We start from the raw sequence: 18,119 nt of genomic DNA, 5'->3' as shown, positions 1-18,119 counted from the left end.
ACAAGAGATTTGTTTAAAATTTGTGATATTTTTGAGGTTGTTTTACAGGAGGCAACAGGTTCCTAAATAATCCGAATAAACCCGTTATGATGTATTTTAGAAAATGGAAGGAGAGGAGAGATGCACTTTGTGAACTGTCAGTTAACATGACTTGTGTAAAGATCCTAGGAGTTCATTTTTACAGGGCAGGAAGTGGCAAGGGAAACTCGGAATTCACAATAAGATTGATAGAGCATGGACTGAATTTGTGGAAATGGAGAATTTTGACTTTTGTAGGTAAGGCCGTAGTAGTGAAAATGGAGATACTGTGTGCATGTGTGTATTTAGGGATGGTTTTTCACTTGCCTTGTTATTTGGGGGGGATAAAGGTCAAAGAAGAGCCATTTCATTCTGTGTGGGGATGCAGGTATGAAGATTTATTATGGAATGACGTTATGGAAAATGGAGGTAGAGATACCGCAGACATTCAACAGAATATGCAGTGTGTTTTTTTGTATGTCTTCGAACCTTGCGGTCAAATTTGATACCAAAGGCAGAGGATAGACCAGGAGGTCTATGCAGAAAAATTGAAAGACAAGTACAGAGAATTTGCAGATGCTGCTTTGTGTTACAAACGGAAGCACTTGTGTAAGTCAAACGTACAATGGGGGGTTTGATAGTAGAATTTGAAGTGGGATAATGGATGGTGGTACAGCCAAAAGGGCTAGAAAATACTTTAAAAGACTTGAACTGGGTAATGGTGTGAGGGAGAGCAAGTGTTCAAGACCTGACTCTGGCGAGATGGACACAATAAGACACGCGATTTAGGAGTGCATTTGGACACAAGAAGTGTGGGCAATTGTGGAAGGATTATTGCGAAAGATCGAAGATTCAGTTGTTTAGACATACAATTGAATTTTGAAAGGTGAGGGTCTAGCAGGGAAGAGCAGAAATTCAAGGGAAGCCTTATTTTTGGCAAAGAAGAGGATATGGGCTGCCAGATGTATTTCGATTAACAGAAATGTGACCAGAGATGTGCAGTGGGTAAAAACAGAGTTTGGAAAAGTAGCTGGATGTCCCGGACTCAACTCTGGTTCCATTGACATGTAGAAAATGTTACGTGTTTGCCACAGGTCTGTCTGGTCTGCTCATGGAATAGACAATTGTGATGGATAAACATGATAAACATGCAAGGGTGAGCGGCCCAGCCAGGATGGGGCAAGATTCCTTCACTGGACAGGAGGCCTGCCCTTTAATAACACAAGAAAAGGCACAGAGTTCTTCCTGCCTCATTTAGAACACAAAGATGCCAGTTTCGAAAGGTTGGGTACACTGGCATCCCGGTAGGGTTGGACTAGGGAGCAATCCACATCTGGGAGGCCAGTGTAGTGGAAGGTTTGGGGAATACAACCTGGCAGGATTACATGGGCCACCAAAACACTAGGTGGCAGCCTACCTGGGCAATGCCACCTGTATGAACACCAGCAAGACACTGTGGGAGCTGCAATCCTATAGGCTTGAGATGGGAGAACTTCAGCTGTGTCAGTGAGGATAGGATAGCAGGCTGCCAGCGCCGATCAACACATTTGCAAAACAAAGACACTGATGAGGAGCTACGAAGGAATTTAAAGTGGTCCAGAATTACAACTTTTTTCGTAGGCTTCAGGGATTCTAGTGTTAAAAGATTATTCAGTCACAATCAGATTTCCCTCAAGCTTTCAAAGCAAGATGGGGATAAGAGTTCTTGGACTGAAACACAGGAATAGGGTGTGTAATTGTGAGGGTGTGCATAAATATGACTTGTGGAGTGCCGGTGTCCCATTCAGGGTGGGTTCTCACCCTTCCGTTCAGTCGTGCTGGGATTAGAACCAGCCTTGAACTGAAACAGCAGGCTAGACGATGGATGGAGAAAGTTTGCATCACTCTGCCATTTAAGACGGTACCCACTAGTGTTGAATCAGTACTAAAATGTTGACTTCATATTCGATGCCAGCTTTCGGACCTCAGTACTGGTACCAAAACGGTTCTGAAGCAAATAACGGCTAATTCCAAATCTTCCATCTTACTCCAGCCTTTCTGGTACACCTCACCGTTGCTCTCCTCCTCAGTGTGCTGCACCTTCATGCCACACGGTACACCGCTTCCCTCTTGATAGCCGTGAAGTTCAATCACCTCAAAGCACTAAGGTATTCCATAGTGACGTCCCAATTGTGCTGAAGTAATAAGTGGAGTCCCAATCACGTTGAAGTAGTATGGTGTCCCATGAAGTCCTTATCATGCTGAGACAATGGTATCCCATCTGTGTTGAAGTGTATAGTTACATTTTGTAAAGTCTATAATGTTCTTCCATCTGCAATAGCGAGTGTTGAGGAAACAGGGAGGGGGAGTTGAGAGGAAAGCTGATGTTTACTTCGGGTATTCAAAATCCCGAGATGCTGGTACCCGTACCATTTCAAAATTTCAGCTTTTTTGGTCCTTTTCTGTACTGGTATACTGAGCAACTACAGTAACACACTGTCACAGTTAGGGAGTGCCCCCAGTGCCCCTGACTCCAAACACAAAACCACCCACACAGTCATATAATGAATTTTATTATACAAGAGGACCTTGCGTATGTTCTTTTTTTAGCATACAAAATGATCTCTTGAAGAAATTCAATAATCTCCCTCCACACCCTTCCAAGCGAGCGTTGTCCTCTTCTACCCGACTCCAGCTCAGCTGGATGAGGTCACGTGGCTTCTTTTATGTTGGACCCAGGAAGTACTTTCACTGCCATGGCAACTTAAGTCACTGAAGCTCAGGAGGTCAGGAGGAAGCCACATGAAACAGGAAGTTCTTCTCCCTGCAGTGCCCTCTAGTGCAGAGGTCTCCAACACGTACCGGTAGCTCGCCACCCCTTTCCAAGTAGCTCGCCAAAGGGTTAATGAATCCTACATAAATTTGAAAACTTGATTAGTCAAATTAGAGCTGGGCGATCTTTCCAAAAAATCATATCACAATCCTTTTAACACAAAATCACGATCCACAATCTGAATTGCAATCTATGTTTTCAGTGTGGCATACACTTAAGAGAATATCCAGACTCAAACTCATCAAGACCTAAGTAACACTTTATTTTAAATATCAAACAAAGTTGAATTCAGTTATTCTTTCGTTCGCTAGCCAAGTGGAGTTAAGGAACACGCCCCGAAGCTGGCAAGTGAGTGAGGGAGGCCCCGTTGTGTGGATCTCGGATTTGCACAAATAAATCGGTATGCCAAGCGAACTCTGATACATAGTGAAATGAGAGAAGTCGCAAAATCAACCGGAATATTCAAGCAAATTATAGAAAAAAAACCCCAATCTAAATCCGTTAAGTAGTTCTCTCGTTCGCTAGCTAAGCGGAGTTAAGGTTGTGCCCCGAAGCTTGTGAGTGAGTGAGGAAGGCTCCTCCCCTCGGCCTGTTGCGTGTTTCTTGGATTCACGCAAATAAATCTGTACCGCAAGCAAACTCTGATTCTTAGCGTGATGAGAAAAGTCGCAAAATCAACCGGAATGTTCAAGCAAATTATAGAAAAAAAACGATCTAAATCCATTAAGTAGTTCTCTATTGAGCTAACTAAGCAGAGTTAAGATTACGCCCCGCAACAGACGTGTGAGTGAGGAGGGCCACGCCCCCTCCCCGCAGCCCAATGAGTCTCTTTCGGAGCACAATGAGAAAGTTGCAAAATCAATGGAATGTTCAAGCAAATTATAGAAAAAAACCCGATCTAAATCCGTTAAGTAGTTCTCTTGTGAAACACAGACAGACATTGGATTTTATATATTATACAGTGCATCCGGAAAGTATTCACAGCACATCACTTTTTCCACATTTTGTTATGTTACAGCCTTATTCCAAAATGGATTCAATTCATTTTTTTCCTCAGAATTCTACACACAACACCCCATAATGACAACGTGAAAAAAGTTTACTTGAGGTTTTTGTAAATTTATTAAAAATAAAAAAATTGAGAAAGCACATGTACATAAGTATTCACAGCCTTTGCCATGAAGCTCCAAATTGAGCTCAGGTGCATCCTGTTTCCCCTGATCATCCTTGAGATGTTTCTGCAGCTTCATTGGAGTCCACCTGTGGTAAATTCAGTTGACTGGACATGATTTGGAAAGGCACACACCTGTCTATAGAAGGTCCCACAGTTGACAGTTCATGTCAGAGCACAAACCAAGCATGAAGTCAAAGGAATTGTCTGTAGACCTCCGAGACAGGATTGTCTCGAGGCACAAATCTGGGGAAGGTTACAGAAAACTTTCTGCTGCTTTGAAGGTCCCAATGAGCACAGTGGCCTCCATCATCCGTAAGTGGAAGAAGTTCAAAACCACCAGGACTCTTCCTAGAGCTGGCCGGCCATTTAAACTGAGCGATCGGGGGAGAAGGGCCTTAGTCAGGGAGGTGACCAAGAACCCGATGGTCACTCTGTCAGAGCTCCAGAGGTCCTCAGTGGAGAAAGGAGAACCTTCCAGAAGGACAACCATCTCTGCAGCAATCCACCAATCAGGCCTGTATGGTAGAGTGGCCAGACGGAAGTCACTCCTTAGTAAAAGGCACATGGCAGCCCGCTTGGAGTTTGCCAAAAGGCACCTGAAGGACTCTCAGACCATGAGAAAGAAAATTCTCTGGTCTGATGAGACAAAGATTGAACTCTTTGGTGTGAATGCCAGGCGTCACGTTTGGAGGAAACCAGGCACCGCTCATCACCAGGCCAATACCATCCCTACAGTGAAGCATGGTGGTGGCAGCATCATGCTGTGGGGATGTTTTTCAGCGGCAGGGACTGGGAGACTAGTCAGGATAAAGAGAAAGATGACTGCAGCAATGTACAGAGACATCCTGGATGAAAACCTGCTCCAGAGCGCTCTTGACCTCAGACTGGGGCGACGGTTCATCTTTCAGCAGGACAACGACCCTAAGCACACAGCCAAGATATCAAAGGAGTGGCTTCAGGACAACTCTGTGAATGTCCTTGAGTGGCCCAGCCAGAGCCCAGACTTGAATCTGATTGAACATCTCTGGAGAGATCTTAAAATGGCTGTGCACCGATGCTTCCCATCCAACCTGATGGAGCTTGAGAGGTGCTGCAAAGAGGAATGGGCGAAACTGGCCAAGGATTGGTGTGCCAAGCTTGTGGCATCATATTCAACAAGACTTGAGGCTGGAATTGCTGCCAAAGGGGCATCGACAAAGTATTGAGCAAAGGCTGTGAATACTTATGGACATGGGATTTCTCAGTTTTTTTTTATTTTTAATAAATTTGCAAAAATCTCAAGTAAACTTTTTTCACGTTGTCATTATGGGATGTTGTGTGTAGAATTCTGAGGAAAAAAAATGAATTTAATCCATTTTGGAATAAGGCTGTAACATAACAAAATGTGGAAAAAGTGATGCGCTGTGAATACTTTCCGGATGCAAACTGTAAGCTTTCAAAGTAATGTGCAGTTAAAGGCTCAACAGCATTTCTGGAGCTTAGTAGCGCCAGATAACTATAAGAATTGTCACCAAGCAGCTCTGAAAATGTCTGCTTTGTTTGGGTCTCTATACCTCTGTGAGTCAGTTCAGAACAAGACTGACAGACGAACATCTAAATGACTCCATCAGAGTGAACCTCAGGGGCTCCACTCCACCGTACACCTCAGTGCCAGTCATCTGACGAACTAAAAAACACATCACACCTGCGACTGGACCTGCGAGTAAAGTGACACGGTGACATGCGACACAATGACAAATGAAGAAGTCAGATCTGTGGATTTGTGATTGCATTGATTTGTTCTGACAGCGTCCACATTGTAATTCAATAGTGTGAGACTGACACTAGGAAATGCATACAGACGTACAAAATGCACTTGCAGGTGAACTTAATATTTTTCGTGATGTTTTAATGCAAAATGTGAGTTGCGGACACCAACAATTTGTAAATGTTCAGGCATAACAAGCTTATTCAGTTTGTGTGGGTTGAAATAAGCGATGAGAATAAATGTTAGAAAACATGAGGAACTCTCGGCCATTTTCATTTTGTAAAAGTAGCTCTCAGGGGATAAAAGGTTGGAGACCCCTGCTCCAGTGGCACCCAAGGACCCCGACAGAGTTCTCTTTCGGGACTACAAATCCCCCTGGATTAATAACATGTTGAAAAGTAACCAAGGCAAGGCGTATTCCTGACAACTTGCTGCAGCGTTTTATGAAAGGCCTAATGTTTTAACGGTTTGAAATGCATTGGCCGGATAACGGTTTTTGTGTTTTCTGTGTTGTGATTAATTTCCTTTTTTTTTTTTTTTTAGGGCCTGTACATATTTCTGGTGTATGCTGTTTATAACAGTGAGGTAAGAGTTGATTTTTATATCCTTCAACATCCGTCTCTTTGGGAAAGTGCAGTATAAAAAAGTTGTTTGTGTACCCCGTGAGAAGGCGTATGATCTGGTATATGTTTTTATAGAATGTCTAAAATGTCGGAGGCCGTGTGCTCAAATATATTATTATAAGCCTTTGTGCTTGATTTGTAATGTTATATGACATCTTCTTGAATGTTATAAGCATTAATATGTAATAAAGGATGGGGTTCATAAAATATACTTATTTAATAATTGACCTTGCTGCTTCTTAATTGGTAGTCTTAAAAAAAAATGTTTGCCAAAGCCCACCCTGCAAGGCAAATTTTCAGAGAAAAATTCAGCGATCCCAGTCGAATTTGGATTGCCGTATTTGAGCGATTAACATTTTTCACCATTCAGTCTAACACATGCACTTTCGGACTATGGGGAAAACCTAAGAGAGTACACAAGAGAGCATAAAGTTTTGAGACATCAATCCATTTATTTGGCAGGTTGTATGCTAAAAGGAAAAAGGTTGGAATTGTAGCGATTTGTGTCGTCTTTTCAGACACCCGGGAAGGTAGAGGTGGGAGGTCCGGGTGGGATACAGAAGTGATGTCATGGCTTCTCTCAACGATCCTCAGCTCTGAAGGCAAAAAGGGTAAAAGGTGTAAGTGACAGTGCCAACTTGTGCTGTGGGGTGGAATTGCAGGTTGTAACAAATAAAGAGAGAACGTTATGAAGGGTTGGGTTTCCAGCTAGTGATCCCCATATAGTTGAAGTAAAAATGATAAAGAGGTTTTCATAAAAGACACAAGTTGAAATATTGGCAGACTTAAGATGGCATTGGAGCCGATTAAGAGTCAGTTGAGGGGGAAGAGGGAACGGAACCCGGAGTGACATCATTCATCGTCATGTCGCTGATCATTGGATCTGTTGGAGAAAAGAGAGGAGAAGCATTAGGCAACAGTGCTAACTCTTGACTCGGGTTGGAATTACCATTAGATGAGCCCTGAAGTTGTTAACCAAGGGCACATGTGTAACGGGGTATTAGGGTTAGGCTTAGAGCTAGCCCTGTAGAAGTCCTGAAGATGTCCTCAGCTCACACATGAATGACAACAGATGTGGGAAAAATGTACAAACTTCTGTACACAGATAGTAACCAGGCTGCGTTCAAACAGCCAGGTGTAGTAACATCATTTTACTTATTTGACTACCTGCACTACCCGTCTAAGATGGGTTTAAATCTAAGTAATCAACGTAGACGTTAGCGTTAACATTTGCACTGCACCATCCAAAGCACATGTTTCTGTTATATGCTATTTGGTATGGGATTCATAAAAGCAGCATTAATGTTTTTGATATGCCATCTGTTGGAATGACAAACACAATGCATATGTCTCTGTTATATGCCATTTGGTATAGGATTTGTAACAGCAGTGCTAATGTTTGTGACGTGCCATATATTGGAATGACAGAGACATAACAACATGATGGGCACACAGACACTTATCCTTTTATTAAGGTGGATTGATTGATGGTGTTAGGTGTTCTGTGCGATTGTATCTTTGGTTTCATGTTTCTGCTGCTGAATGCATCTAAATTTCCTAGAGTTGTCTACCAAATAGACCTAACACAGATTACTAAGGACCACTGAAACAACAAGGTAAACCGCTGTGCTATCCTGTGATAAACATTTGTGGCCAGGTGCAGTAGCATTGTTTTATTTGACTACCTGTACTACTTGTCTAAGATGAGGTTGAAATCTTAAGTAATCAAACGTAGACCTGTGTTAACGTTTGCAATGCACCATCCAATGCACACTTCTCTGTTACATGCTGTTTGGTATGGGATTCGTAAAAGCAGCATTAATGTTTGTGATGCGCCATCTGTTGGAATGACAAACACAATGCATACGTCTCAGTTATATGCCATTTGGTATGGGATTCATAACAGCAGTGCGAATGTTTGTGATGTGCCATCTGTTGGAATGACAGATACATAATAACTGGATGGGCACAAACACTTATCCTTTTATTAAGTTGGACTGTGAGATTGTAGCTTTGTTTTTATGTTTCTGCAGCTGAATGGATGTAAATTTCCTGTAGTGGTCTACCAGGTGGGTATGTATGACATGGTAATAGGGTTAGGGATATCCCTGCAAAGATCCTGAAGATGTCCCTGACTCTTGTGTGAATAGCAACAGACATGGGAAAAATATGCAAACCTAGCACAGATAGTAAGCAGGCTGGTTTCAAGCTCGGGACCACTGAGGCAGCAAGGTAGACCACCATGCTATCCTGTGATAAAGTTAGTAATGTTTGCAGTTGGGTGCAATAACAGTAGCTTCACAAAAAGGAAAATTTGGGGTGCCAACTGAGTTGTCCCATTTAATGTCCAATAAAAATAAACACCCTTAGGCATACTACTGTACATTTGGTTACGTTTAGATATTTGGCTGACGCCTTTAACCAAGGTTAACTTACCATATTTATGATAAAACTGGTTGCATTTCTTTTAGGCTTCCAATTGGAGCACAGGTAGGTCAAGTGACTTGATCAGGGTCACACAATGTCGGTAGTGGGGTTTGAACTCACAATCTCAGGGTTTGAAATCCAAAGCCGTAACCACTAACCCTAACCACTACACCACGCTAGCCCGCCAAATACCCATGCAGACATAAACTAAATGTATCGGCTGGTTAGCCACTGATGCCCGGTCCGTTTCTCAGGAGCTCTGTCTGGCAGGTAGCCCTTGCCAAAAAATTATGCCATCCTTCCAGGAAGCCCAAGCTTTTATGGAGAGTGAACATGAAGAGGCGGAGTCAGTTGCCCTCCCTGGGCACTGTGGAGAGCGAAGGGAATGACAGTGTTAGCAATAGCGCCCTCTGTCATCCTGGAATGTCATTACATACCTCAACAGAGCCTGCAACGCACATCATCCATCCATCCATTATCCAACCCACTATATCCTAACTACAGGGTCACGGGGGTCTGCTGGAGCCAATCCCAGCCAACACAGGGTGCAAGGCAGGAAACAAACCCTGGGCATGGCACACACCAAGCACACACTAGGGACAATTTTGAATCACCAATGCACCTAACCTGCATGTCTTTGGACCATGGGAGGAAACCGGAGTACACAAAGAGAACATGAAAATTCCATGCAGGGAGGACCTGGGAAGCGAACTCAGGTCTGCGAGGCAGCAGCGCTACCCACTGCACCACCCACACACATCATTAAAAAGTAAATATTTTTTTTATACATTGCAGACTGTTTTTTTGATGCCAGTCAGTTTTCACAAACATTTTAAACCAAAAATCAATCAAAGGTACAACTCAATTTGACTTCCTGTTTCTTTCTCTCCTCCTTGTAATTCACTTGAACCCCTTACACAGCAACTACACCCTGAAGGATTCGAAACGCTGGATTTAATTAAAAAAATAAAAAGAAAGAAAACACACAGTTTGGCTAAGGAATGCTTTGATTGATTTGGTCAAGGTGATTTTAAATCCAATTTCCCTCCGAGTCATGAATCGTTACACACAACTGTGTGTTTTCCTAGACCTCAAAGCGATTGTAATAACTGGGGTATTCATTTGGAGGGAATTGGATCTGCTCAATGCCACTTAGTTCTTTCTTTTATTATTTTAGTCCCGTCTTTTTTCTTTAAATGACGAACCATTCATGAGTCCCCTGTTCTTTGTAAGAGCTGCTTCATCATCCTCCATTGTGGTGGCTTGCTGCACAGCCCAGACCAGGTCTATCTTATATGTGCTCTGATATTGTAAAATAAATAAATACATATTTAGAAGTAAGCAAATAAAAGCATGCAGTTTGCATGGAATCCAAAATATTTAAAGAAAGCACACACTCACATGTCCTTTTCCCTGAATAGGTGAAAAAGTGTTTTGAGGCGAGCAGTGATTTCATTACCGAGCTCCTCTATTCACAAGCACCGTCACCTCAAGACACCACAACATAAACGATGTACAATTGAGAGTATGCAACGCATAATAAGGGGAAAAAAATGACATAATTAAGCTAACACAAGCCACCTGGGATATGTGCCAGTACAGAAACAGACAACATATGGCTGAATAGAGAGCAGCACCTTCTATAGTGGAACTGCTGCCATGTGAATGGGCTCTCTCTCTTTTTCAATTTTTCTTCTGAAACCACAATCTGCGGTTAAATGGCTCCACGTCTTATTATTAGTGTTGAATCGGTACTGAAATTTTGACTTTGGTTTCGATATCAGCTTCCAGACCTCACTACTAACAACAACATTTATTTATTTTTATCACTCATTTTCACACAAATGTATGATGTAGCTCAAAGTGCTTTACAAGATGAAGAAAGAAAAAATATAAAAATAAGATTAGGCAATATACATAGGTAGATAGATAGATATGAAAGGCACTATATAATAGATAGATAGATAGATAGATAGATAGATAGATAGATAGATAGATAGATAGATAGATAGATAGATAGATAGATAGATAGATATGAAAGGCACTATATAATAGATAGATAGATATGAAAGGCATTATATAATAGATAGATATGAAAGGCACTATATAATAGATAGATAGATATGAAACGCACTTTATGTTAGATAGATAGATATGAAAGGCACTATATAATAGATAGATAGTTATGAAAGGCATTATATAATAGATAGATAGATAGATAGATAGATAGATAGATAGATAGATAGATAGATAGATAGATAGATAGATAGATAGATAGATAGATAGATATATATGAAAGGCATTATATAATAGATAGATAGATAGATATGAAAGGCACTATATAATAGATAGATAGATATGAAAGGCACTATATAATAGATAGATATGAAAGGCACTATATAATAGATAGATAGATATGAAACGCACTTTATGATAGATAGATAGATAGATAGATAGATAGATAGATAGATAGATAGATAGATAGATAGATAGATATGAAAGGCACTATATAATAGATAGATAGATATGAAAGGCATTATATAATAGATAGATATGAAAGGCACTATATAATAGATAGATAGATAGATATGAAACGCACTTTATGATAGATAGATAGATAGATAGATATGAAAGGCACTATATAATAGATAGATAGATATGAAAGGCATTATATAATAGATAGATATGAAAGGCACTATATAATAGATAGATAGATAGATATGAAACGCACTTTATGTTAGATAGATAGATAGATAGATATGAAAGGCACTATATAATAGATAGATAGATATGAAAGGCATTATATAATAGATAGATAGATAGATAGATAGATAGATAGATAGATAGATAGATAGATAGATAGGTATGAAAGGAACTATATAATAGATAGATAGATAGATAGATACTGTATGAAAGGCATTATATAATAGATAGAAAGATATGAAAGGCACTATATAATAGATAGATAGATATGAAAGGCATTATATAATAGATAGATAGATATGAAAGGCACTATATAATAGATAGATATGAAAGACATTATATAATAGATAGATAGATAGATATGAAAGGCATTATATAATAGATAGATAGATAGATAGATAGATAGATAGATAGATAGATAGATAGATAGATATGAAAGGCATTATATAATAGATAGATATGAAAGGCATTATATAATAGATAGATAGATATGAAAGGCACTATATAATAGATAGATAGATAGACTGCAGTGGGTTGGCACTCTGCCCAGGATTGGTTCCTGCCTTGTGCCCTGTGTTGGCTGGGATTGGCTCCAGCTGACCCCCGTGACCCTGTGTTCGGATTCAGCGGGTTAGAAAATGGATGGATGGATGGATAGATAGACAGATATGAAAGGCACTATATAATAGATAGATATGAAACACACTATATAATAGATAGATAGATATGAAAGGCACTTTATGATAGATAGATAGATAGATAGATAGATAGATAGATAGATAGATAGATAGATAGATAGATAGATAGATAGATAGATAGATAGATATGAAAGGCACTATATAATAGATATAGATAGATAGATATGAAAGGCACTATATAATAGATATGAAAGGCACTATATAATAGATAGATATGAAAGGCACTATATAATTAATAGATAGATAGATACTTTATTAATCCCAAAGGGAAATTCACATACTCCAGCAGCAGCATACTGATAAAATATGCTAAGTAGCAAAGAATAAAGCAAGGACTGATGGCCAGGGAGGCAGAAATAAAAACAAAATCTGAGGGGTTCCGAGGCCACGAGACCACCCATCAGCCCCCAACACCCCCCCCCCCAATACTCACACACACACTGGGCATTCTACCTAACATAAATGATCTCAATCAGTCCTCATGGCTTTCAGGCTTTGCATGGAAGAATTAGACGATGGTGGTCATGTGGACATCTGGCCTTCAATCCATCAATGTAGGGACTGCGTGGCGCACTGATCACTAACCAGACACAAAAGTCAAAAGAAGGTTTGGGGCAGCCACCCGTATATTGTTCCCTGGCTTCAGAAGGATATGAGTTATGCCACTGATGTGCATAGATTTGAGTTCAAGGCGGAACTGATGGTATGGAGGTAAGATGATAGCTTTAAAGGCCAGAACAGGAAATAAGGTCATCTAGGGCGGAACCAAGCCTTTTGAGTGTCCTTAGTAATAAATAATAATAATTCTTTGCATTTATATAGCGCTTTTCTCACTACTCAAAGCACTCACCAATTGCAGGTTAAGGGCCTTGCTCAAGGGTCCAACAGAGCAGAGCCCCTATTGGCATTTACGGATTTGAACCGGCAACCTTCCGATTGCCCATGCAGATCCCTAGCCTCAGAGCCACCACTCCACCTTGATGTTGCTCTTGGACCCCTTGCCATATACAGTCGGGTCCATAAGTATTTGAACAGTGAAACAATTTTCTATAATTTAGGCTCTGTGTGTGCCACTACAATGGATCTGAAATGAAGAAATCATTACCAGAGTGAAGTGTCGGCTTTCAGCTTTAAGTCAAGGGGTTTGTCAAAAATATCGTATGAGCCGTTTAAAAATGACAGCCATTTTTCTGCGTAGTCCCCCATTTCCAAGGGCTCAAAACGTATTTGGACACTTGACTGACGGGCTGCTCCATAGCGAGGTGTGAGCGGGTCCTTCATTATTTCATTCACTGATTCCAAGTTTGGAATTTGCATTTGGAAGCTGTCACTGTGAACTCTCAATATGAGGTCCACAGAGCTGTCCATGCAAATAAAAACGGACAGAGAGAGCAAAACAAACCCATAAGAGAAACTGGAAAGGACTTTCAAACAAATATTGAAAATGATCATTAAATTTATGGTTATGTTAGTTTGTCCATTTACTTTTGAGCCCCTGAAAATATGGGGGACCCTGTATAAATATGACGATAATTCCCTAAATGGCTCATATAATTTTTCTGGCAAACCCCTTAACCTAAAACTTAAAACATGTCTACACTTCAATCACGTCATGGTTGCTTCATTTCAAATTCATTGTGGTAGTGCACAGAGCCAAAACTTATGAAAATTCTATCCATCCATCCATTCTCCAACCCACTATATCCTAAGCACAGGGTCACGGGGGTCTGCTGGAGCCAATCCCAGCCAACACAGGGCGCAAGGCAGGAAACAAACCCTGGGCAGGGCGCCAGCCCACTGCAGGCCACACACACACTAGTGACAAAGTAGAATCGCCAATGCACCTAACCTGCATGTCTTTGGACTGTGAGAGGAAACCCGCACAGACACAGGGAGAACATGCAAACTCCACGCAGGGAAGCGAACCCGGGTCTCCTAACTGCTGAGGCAGCAGTGCTACCCACTGCGCCACCTTTAATACAACACTTAATAGAAAATGTAACAGACTGAAAATTATCTGTCTTAGGTTTCAAATCATTTGGATGTTATCCTTGGAAAGGAAAAAATCTACGATGTAATAACCTTACGTTGCGTAGACTAACAAGCATTAAAATGAAATAAGGTCTGAGATTGGCAAGGATTGGTTTCTGATTAAGCAATTGGGTTGGAATGAAAGCCTGCAGCCACTGTGGTCCTCCAGGACAGACACTGTGGAGCGCTTATGAAATTGTTGTCACCTGCACACAATGACCACTCTTTGCCATCAAATCCTGTAGTAACTCCTTCAAAGTGGCCATTGGTGGCCCTGTGAAAATTCTATCACTATTTCCCCTTGGTATTAATAAAGTATCTATCTATCTATCTATCTATCTATCTATCTATCTATCTATCTATCTATCTATCTATCTATCTATCTATCTATCTATCTATCTATCTATCTATCTATCTATCTATCTACTTCTGGACCTGACTGCATCATAACGCTTCTGCTAAGAACATAGGCGTGATTTTTGACAGCTCATTTAAACTAGAAAAACAGGTAAATTCATGCAGTTTCTTTCAGATGAGACTTTCATATCACTTTATGGGACATCATCTACTGTTGAATTCTGCTCTGTTCTTGTCATATTTCTATTATATTGTATTGAGGATAACTTGGTTTCTGTTCTGTGTATAGTGTATTGTGCCACCACCTAATCAAAGCACCGTGATGTCCTTACACTGATGAATTAAAGGCCAGAAGTCCACATGACCATCATCATCAAGTTCTTCCATGTGAATCCTGCATACCATGAGGACTGTTTGAGGTCATTGATGTTAGGTAGAATGCCTAGAGGGGGCTGGGTGGTCTCGTGGCCTCAGAACCCTTGCAGATTTTATTTTGTTTCTCCAGCCGTCTGGAGTTTTGTTTTTTCTGTCCTCCCTGGCCATCGGACCTTACTTTTATTCTATGTTAATTAGTGTTCCCTAATTTTAATTATTTATTTTGTCTTTTTTCTCTTTCTTCATCATTTAAAGCACTTTGAGCTACATTGTTTGTATGAAAATGTGCTATAGAAATAAATGTTGTTGTGTTGTATTGACCCCCTTTTTTTGACACCCACTGCACGCCCAACCTACCTGGCAAAGGGGTCTCTCTTTGAACTGACTTTCCTGAGGTTTCTTCCATTTTTTTTTCCCTACTAGGGTTTTTTGGGAGTTTTTCCTTGTCTTCTTAGAGAGTCAAGGCTGGGGGTCTGCTGTCAAGAGGCAGGGCCTGTTACAGCCCATTGCAGCAATTCTTGTGTAACTTTGGGCTATACAAAAATAAATTGTATTGCATTGTAAAGGCCTCTCTTTCCTTTAGTGATCTTTAGTACTAGGGCAGGCATGTCAAACTCACTATCATTGGTGGGCCACTTCGACTGCCATACGTGCGTCAGCGGGCTGCACTGTAACAAATACTATTATACTATTATACAAAGTTACTGTAGCTTTCTTTCCAATACTGAAAACTTTAAAAAATGTAGCCCTTAAAGTTTAAAGAAAAGCAATTTATTTCCATGCAGTCTCCATACAACAGTGTAGAATTAGAGTCTTAGCCTCTTAGCTAGGTCCTTATTATATTACTAGGCTCACCCTCCTTTTAAGGCGACCGACTTTTATCCTCAATTTGTGTGCGCTCCATGTGTACATCAGGCATGTAAGTGTAGGGAATGAGAACATCAAAGTGCCCATTCATAACATCTCCCGAAAACCTACGTTTTTTTTTATCCCCTTGAGTGCCTGTCCAAACTTGGAGTGTAGGACTCCATAATAATATACTTGAAACTCATAGAGGAACAACTCTTCCGCTGCCATTAGCTCAGAAATGGTACCATAAGTTTGAGACTTTGACATTTCAGTGAGATACTGAAGCTCATTTGTATAAGAGATTCCTGACGGCATCATTGTAAAAGGCTGAAACCTTGACCAATTACTTAAAACATGTCGTACAATGTCAGCCCGAATCTGTACCGCTAAAGACGGAGTTTCATGCACTAAATAAGCTATAGATGAGAATAAACAAGCACCATCTCCCCTGATATTTACTACATGGTGAGGCATTTGTACTCCATCAACATTCATTATTTCCAGAAACATAATTTTGTCTATTTTTCCAGCACATCGCGCACAAAAGCAAGGGAACGATGGGAGCACCAGAACTCTGCTCACATCGCGTCGCTTCGTACCACAAGCCGCAAGTAGTAAGTCTGTGTTAAGCAGAATACCGCTACGCTTTGCACACACGGGACAGAAGGACAATCCCGTATGCTTTTATATAGTGTCTTGATATTCATTATATTATATTCATTGCTTATATAGGAGCCTTACAGTGTGAGATTTATTTCTTTTGTCCCGACACTTGGCATCTCTTGTTAGTAACCAGTTCGTCAATATCAGGCTTGAAATCTTGTGCAGCTGCAACTTTTATGAGGGATGAAAGGTGCTCGATGGTAAGTCTTGAGCGATGTGGGGTTTTGGTAGCTTTCATTAACGAAAACAATTGCTTACAAAGGTAATTGCTTCCGAACATTGACAGTACTATCGATGTCAACTTTCGGATCTGCACATATTGTACAAGGGTGGCAGGTAAGCATACAAGCCTGGCACACCAACTTCGTTGTATTTTGCCTTCAGAATAGAATCTGACTGCTCTTCAGTCAATTCCATTTGGATATTCTCAGGCGCATTCTCAACGTTGTAAGAGAACAGCGCAATGCCCTGTTTGTGTGAACTGAAATCACGAAAATGCTCACTGAATTCATTGCTCAGTAATTCAAGTTGGAAAACAAATCCTCCAAAAATCAAATTTTACTTTACTAAGTTTACTTCAAAGTTTATATTGTAAAGGAAAAGTAGAGGACCCAGCACCGATCCTTGGGGTACACCTGTACATGTCTGGTAAGCCCTTGACAACTCTCTTTGCTGTAGGATAAGCCCACGTTGTAGGACTAAAACCATCTGAGAGCAGTCCCGATGATGCCAGTGTCAGAGAGGGTGGCAAGAAGGATGTCATGGTTGACCGTGTTGGAAGCCTACCAGGGTCGGGACAAATTAAATATTAGTATCTCTAGCAAGTCGTATCTTGTCGACCACAGTCAGTAGAGCCGTCTCAGTTGAGTGCTTGATATGTGCAGTAGCAGTGGGACTATCACAGAAAATACTAAATACCCTATTTACGCGTGTACCACGCGCACATTTTTTCCCTAAAATTAGCATTAGAAAATCAGGTGCGCGTCATACACGAGGAAATTTTTTTCTGTAATGTTTACTTCTTCTGCTTGGGTTCTCACGCTCGCTCTCTCTCTATCTCTCGCTCGCGCGCTCTTTCGCGCTCGCTCGCCGGAAGAAATAAAAACTTTCGTCATGCAACAAAAACAGAAGGGCATTTCGTGGAAAACGTGCCCTAAACGCTTCCTATACACTCACAACGCGCGTCATACACTGGGCAAAACAGTTTTCGCAATTTTCTTTGTAAAAATTAGGGTGCGCAGTGGTAATAATAACAATATAGTGTGGCACGGTGGTTGGTGGGACAGTGCTTGCACTGCTGTCCCACAACTGGAGCACCACAGCTCAAGACCCTAGTGCTCTCTGTGTGGAGTTTGCATGGTCTCCTCAAGTCCAGGGGAGTTTCCTCAAGGTGGTCCGGTGGCCTCCATCTGTCCAAAGACATGCAGGTTGGGTGGATTGACGATGCTAAATTGGCATCTGATGCATGCGTTATGGGTGTGTGTTCACACCTTGAGTTAGCAACTCATCCCCAACAAGCAGAGGGGATACTCCACTCTTTTCCAGCTCAGATCCATGATCTCAGACTTGGATTTTCTGATGCTCATCCCAGTCGCAAACCTCCCCAGTGCGTGTCTAAGACTCACCAACTCCAGAGCGCATT

The 18,119-nt window shown here is 41.1% G+C and overlaps 1 protein-coding gene across 1 annotated transcript in view; it reads left to right on the top strand.

Moving 5' to 3' along the window:
* The window catches only part of adgrd2 (adhesion G protein-coupled receptor D2), a 324,978-nt gene that overhangs the window by 246,443 nt on the left and 60,416 nt on the right, over window positions 1–18,119 (top strand). The window contains exon 17 of the mRNA XM_051931976.1: window positions 6,295–6,336. Coding sequence (XP_051787936.1) covers window positions 6,295–6,336 — 42 coding nt within the window. The remainder of the gene's footprint in view (window positions 1–6,294; window positions 6,337–18,119) is intronic.

Source organism: Erpetoichthys calabaricus, chromosome 9 (genome assembly GCF_900747795.2).
Source record: "Erpetoichthys calabaricus chromosome 9, fErpCal1.3, whole genome shotgun sequence".
Taxonomy (NCBI): Eukaryota; Metazoa; Chordata; class Cladistia; order Polypteriformes; family Polypteridae; genus Erpetoichthys; species Erpetoichthys calabaricus.
The sequence above is the reverse complement of the archived record's forward strand: the minus strand, read 5'-3'. Positions and strand labels throughout refer to the sequence as shown.